This window comes from Elephantulus edwardii, unplaced genomic scaffold, assembly GCF_000299155.1.
Source record: "Elephantulus edwardii isolate Elephantulus edwardi_28Jun2011 unplaced genomic scaffold, EleEdw1.0 scaffold00119, whole genome shotgun sequence".
NCBI lineage: Eukaryota > Metazoa > Chordata > Mammalia > Macroscelidea > Macroscelididae > Elephantulus > Elephantulus edwardii.
In genome coordinates, this window is record NW_006399869.1 from 10120059 (window position 1) to 10126386 (window position 6328).

General features: G+C 35.0%; 1 protein-coding gene across 1 annotated transcript in view; it reads right to left on the minus strand.

The window, feature by feature from the left end:
- The window catches only part of RAPGEF2 (Rap guanine nucleotide exchange factor (GEF) 2), a 219579-nt gene that overhangs the window by 147744 nt on the left and 65507 nt on the right, over positions 1-6328 (minus strand). The window contains exon 4 of the mRNA XM_006892776.1: positions 1845-1920. Coding sequence (XP_006892838.1) covers positions 1845-1920 — 76 coding nt within the window. The remainder of the gene's footprint in view (positions 1-1844; positions 1921-6328) is intronic.

Below are 6328 nucleotides of genomic sequence, written 5' to 3' on the forward strand. Positions count from 1 at the left end.
TAACATTAGGCATACAAAAAAAACTTACAGATAAACTATATCGATTCATTTGTAAAAAGACATCTGTGGACAAAATATCTAGCCAGACATTAAGTGTGCCTGACTTCCCTTGGAACTGGTTTTGAGTAACTTTTCTTTTATGAAGAAGCATTTTCAGTTCCACTTAAGACAATATGGGAAATTCTGAATTTTCTGTAATTTCAAAGAGAAGGGTAGTTTCACGAGTCTTCGCACTGATTTATTTTTTTTTTTACCCCCACAAAAGATCTCACAGGACACAAATTCATGTGAAAGGAACTGCCATATTGTCCTAAGTAAAAGCACAAGTATTTGATGTGTATAAGTAAATCTGTAGGGGCAGAAAAGGAAAAAAAGGATCTCAAATCCCAAATGACTCATGTAAAATTCCTAGTTTGGCTTTTAGATTATCTAAGGGTTTCTCTTCCTTCTTTCTTTTTGTGGCTTTATGTTTGTGTTTTAAATTTTGTGGTTTTTTTTTTTTTAAATAAATAGTGCTATTTTAGAAACATTTCTAAACATTTTAGAAAAATGATGAATGGAATAATAACAAAGAACAAAAGTTCTTTTAAGTCAAATATATATATGATTACTCTCAAAAGATTGTTATTTCTTACACTAGCAATTCTAGGAGTTTTTGTAATATTATCTAATGCAAACCACTTAACGTATTTTAAATATCAAAAAACTTTTCAAGAATCCAACTATAGTATTATCAGAAGTCACAATCTGCAGCAAAGACCTAAAAAATGTGGTATACACTGCTACTGTAAAGTCCTGTGTATCCAACTATCTTTTGTTCAATTCTTAATTCTCCCTCCATTTCACTTTCTCCCTCTTAGAGTAAATTTTATTCAGAAATTTCACTAACTTCAATGAGGAAGTTCTCTCAGATGGAATTTCCTCTCCAGCATCATAGGAAAGAACTTCTTTGAAATCTTCTTTGAAAACAGGCCTAGATTCAAATTCTGAGGGAGAAAGATGGGTAATCTCTTCCCATATGATTTAAATCTCTTGAAACCCTCTGGAGGGTTAGCTTTGAGACAAAACAAATACCTTTCATCATTAGCTATACTGGACCACTTTTTATTGTATAAGATATAGCTTACAATATGGGGTGGCAGAGAAAAAGAGTATCCATATCAACTCAAAACACTCAAAATTCTCAAAATCTCCTCTTCCAATCTCCTACTGCATTGGTTTTTATAACAGAAAATGTTTTATTTAAATCTTTTTTCCATTGTTGCACATTTTCTTCCTTCCCCTTCTCCCCTTCCCTTCCCTTCATAATACTTTTTGTTTCCAATTTTAAAAAGGAGTGTATAATATTCTATTGTACAATTATTTTACACAATAAGAAATAACTTTTTTAAAGTTTCAATAAAACAACGTTGCTATTTAATTTGGATACAGTCTGTTTTATGTCTTTTAAATATCATACAATTTAATTAAAAAATAATAAAGATGTCAATTTGAGCATCAGGCCTGAAATTATTTCTTCAATTACTTAAATAAATTAATTTTTCATACTAATTGATTCCTGAAAACACACTACTGTATTTCATTCGCCATTACTCTTTCACTTTACTATCTGGAGAGTTAAAATGTTACAATTCAATATTTCTCCCTCAAATTTCATTTGCCCATTTTTAAAAGTCTTTCACTTGGCCATTTTTAAATCTTCCATTTAATTACACTATATAGTTATTATTTCAAATTCATAATGGGAATGGTATCTAACACTACAAAAATGATGTTGTTTATTCAAGTCTTTATTTTTTAAAATGGGGTGAAAAGGTGGCATCTTCACACAGCAGTATCCTTACCACAATCATCTCAGAAGGTTCTAAAACAATGCATTCACAGCCACGCCTAAAGCTTCCTGCAGAACGCTTCCCAAAACTAGAAAAAAAGAAAAAAATCAATGTTGATAACTCCAGAGATTTAAGAAATCTAATTTATAAATTTAAGGCAATCCTAAAGATAAATCTAAAAATTAAAAACAAAAAAAAAAACCCCAACTATACAAAAAGTATACAAAAACAAAGGAGAAATTTTCTTTACCCTTTACTTTTTAAAGGGCTAGGAAGAATTCAAATTCTTAAGTTCCAGTCATGTATTGACAGGAAAATTTCAACACAATGCTTTCAAATTAGTAACAAAAGTTTAAAAATAATGAAAGTAAAAGGTAATCAGTATGAATGTCTTTCTGTTCAATTCAAGTAGGGTGAAGTTTTAGAACACCTCAAATAGAGAAAGGGATCACAACCAATGACAAACTAGAAAAACACTGCAGAGTATAAATTGCGTATTCATCTTCTTCTATAAAGTAATCTGCTAAACTTCAATATGTCTTTCATCAGAAAATGTGTTTATATTTTTCAAGTTTTCACACTAAGTTTTTTTGAGAAGGCTATAACCAACTCCTTTTCTTAAGTCCAAAGTAATTTAAATGAACATGTAAACCATTCTTCCTAAGAAGTTTGTACTAGTTAGCACAAACATACTATTTTACTAGATTGCTCTAGCTGTAGGGTCATTTTAAGGCCAGACAGGGCTATTCTCTCTGACACTGAGAATCTAAACCTAAAAGAGAATCCTAGAAAACTGGTAACCATAATTTGCTCTCATAATGTATCTGGCCTCTTACCCAAATCTGCTCTTTCCTCCTGTCAACAGAAACAGTATCAGTAATCATTATCTTTAAAAACTCTTATCTTTAATAAAAATATATTAAAAAAATTTTCTCCTGTTGTTTTTAAAACTCTAGGTGATGGTGGTATGTTTTTGTTGTTGTTGTTGTTGTTGGTTACGTACCAGAGTCGACTACAACTGATAGCAATACTGCCATTAAACCAAGTGAACCACTCTCATATCCTAAATTTTCCTCCTTTATAAAATGACAGGTTAACCTATACATTTCTTACTTTGTAAGTCCATTATTTCTCTGAATTATTTTATTAAAAAGTTATTATTAACATATCTAAAAAATTATTTTTAAGACTTTTTTTAGATATGTTAATATCTGAGTATGCAGTTCAAGGCACGACACCAGACCTTTTTCTTTATTTGGAGTCCCACATTGGTCAGTGCCTTGCATAGCCAACAAGCCACATAGTGTGTGTAGATACAGGCCCAAGACCAAAACACCAACCTTAGTTCCCTGAGTTCCTGAATCTAGTCTCTGAATTTTGCTGAGTGCTGCCCCATAGAGTGCAGAAGGGAAGGTATGTGTCCTCAGTAGTCATCATCCCCTTGATCTGCAATGTCCCTTTCCCTGGCAAGTTCCCATGAGCAAATTGGCCTTCCCTGCATCTGACTGAGAAGAGAAAAGAGTAACAGGTGGGTGGGACCTGACTGAGCTCTCAATTGAGGTAACCCCTACAGAGCTGCCTGGGCCAAGCAAGCATAGAGCAGTCTTGTGCACCACAGACACAAGTGTCTGAATTATGACCAAATAACATTCTATTTCACAGGTGTCTGGCGATGTTAAAAGATACATATCAATATTCTTTTTGTTTGTTTTTTGTTTTTGAATTTAAATTTATTATTAATTTCAGTAAAAATTTACAGAGACTTTGGATTTCCATTCATTCATTGTTACACTTTTCTCCCCTCCCAACCCTCCCCTGTAGTACACTCATCTCTTGGAAAAGTAAAAGAAAAATTCTTTCATCATTTTACAAACCCTCCCCCAGGTCCACTTCACCATGTAGTCTTCGCTCTAGACTCCTGGCATGACAAAAATACCTAATCACATATCCCTTTTAAACAGTTTTCTCCCTCATCTGTTTCAATGCAGTATACATTATTGAACCCATCTTTCTCAGTCTCCCCCCTACCCCAAGGTCAGTTCTGTTTTACAACAGTGGCACCATGCAGTATTTGACGATATCAATATTCTTAATAGTTAATAATCCGATATCACTAAAAATACTACATAAATTATTCAGTACAGGCAAAAATGTTTCTAGTTCCAAATATACCCAGTCACTATTTTTTCATATAATAATGATACAGTATCAAATTAAGGATAATCTTAATATGCTACTAAATTATGTGGTAATGTTTCACGACACAATTACCTAAATAAAGCCTATAGATTATATAGAAAAACACACTGTGTATTTAAAATTTGTTACTATATAAAATATGACAGAAGAATTGATGTGTTTGAGTTGTTGTGTTAGAGAACAGCACCTAATATCCTATGGACTGCTAAAAAAAAACCCCAATATACCAAAAAAGGCTAAGCCTTGGAAAAGTGCAGTCAGACTGCTCCTAAAGGCAAGGATGGTGAAACTTTGTCTCATATTATGCAAGGAGAGGCTATTCCTTGAAAAGGTACAACATGCTTACAAAGGTGGAGGGTAAGCAAAAGAGAGGAAGACCCTCAATAAGATAGACTGGCAGTGTGAGTGCAGAAATGGGCTTAAGTGTGTGAGAGATGTGAGAGAGATGGTACAGGATAGATCACGGTTCAGATCTGTTATTCACATGGTCACTCGAAGTTGTACTTGACTAGACAGCATCTAACATAAATATAAAAGGGAATTTTAGGGGAGGAATGGCATCCACTTCCATAATAGCTTGCCTCCGGAAACCCTGTGAACCTTGAGAGAGGATGAAAGACACCCAAGCGTTGAGGACTCTCCTTCACAGTGTCGCTATGAGTCATCTGCGACTTGACGGCATTTAACAACAACAACAACAACAACAATGGGTAAGAAGCTATGCTGCCAATCCAAAGATAGGTAGTTGAAATCCACCAGCTTCTCCAAGAAAGAAAGCTGAACAATTTCCTCTTGTCGGGTTTATAACCTCTGAAAACTTGTTAGAGGTCATCTATGACTTAGTTCTGAAATTATGGAAATGAGTAAGTGAATACATAAAAAGATGTATTTAAAAGTTAAAGAAAAACAGAGCCAGACCAGGAGCAGAGCTGAACCTGGAGCAGAGCCGCTGGGAGCAAGCTGCCAGGAGCAAGCTGTGGGGAATGTGCAGGAAAACTGAAATTTGAGTGAGGTACTTTGTGGGGTTCACTGCTGTGTGGACCACGTAGGACCCCTCAAGCTCAAGCAGAAGGGAGTGAGACGGCTGGAGCTTGAGTGAAGTGGCAGACCCAATTCTTGAAGGAAAACCAAGGCTTTATGGTTTTCAATTCAGGTTCCCATGCATGTCCACATTGCAAGCATTTAAAAAACAAAACAAACAACCCCCCCCTCCGAAAAAACCAAAAACAAAAAAACTCCCTGAGAACCCAGAAACCAGCCCATCTACCTATGGATATCTGATTTTCAACAAAAATATTAAATCAATTAACTGGGGAAACAAGTAACAAATGGTGTTGGCAAAATTGGAAAAATATCTGCAGAAAACTCAAACAAGACCCACACCTCACACCATACAGAAAAACCAACTGAAAGTGGATCAAGGACCTAAGACTAAAACTAAAGACTACAAACTTCATTAGAGAAAAGTTTGGAAGAACTCTAGAAGCCCTAATCCACAACAGGAACAGTCGTCTAGGATCCTGAAAAACCTACAACCAGGAGAGATAAAATAGAGGAATGGGATCTTCTAAGAATCAAATCCCTATGCACATCCAAAAACTTCTCCAATAAGGTAAAAAGGGAAGACACAGACTGGGAAAAAAATATTTGGTAATAACCCATCTGATAAGGGATTTATATCTAGAATTTATAGAATACTCAAACACCACAACAAGATAAAGGGAAACAACCCAGTTACAAAATGGACACAGGATATGAACAGACACTTCACCAAAGAAGACATTCAGATGGCAAACACATACATGAAGAAATGCTCAAAATCTCTAGCTCTAAGAGTGATGCAAATCAAAACAACAATGAGATATCATTTCACCCTAGTAAGAGTAGCAAAATTCAACAGAACAGCAAACAACAAATGTTGGTGAGGCTGTGGAGAAACCGGGACCCTTATTTACTGCTGGTGGGAGTGGAAAATTGCACAATCATTATGGAAGGCAGTATGACCCTTTCTCAAAAAGTTGCAAATAGAAAAGACCATTGGACCCAGCAATTCCACTAATGGGAATATATCCTAAAGAAACCACAACCGCCACCCAAGCAATATATGCACACCCATGTTTATTGCAGCTTTGTTCATAATAGGAAAGAGTTGGAAACAATCTAAGTGCCCATCAACGAACGAATGTATAGAGAAGCTATGATATATTCACACAATGGCAAACCATGCAGCATTAAAAAACAAGGAACTCATGAAATATTATACAAAATGGGTGACCCTGGAGGACATTATGCTGAGT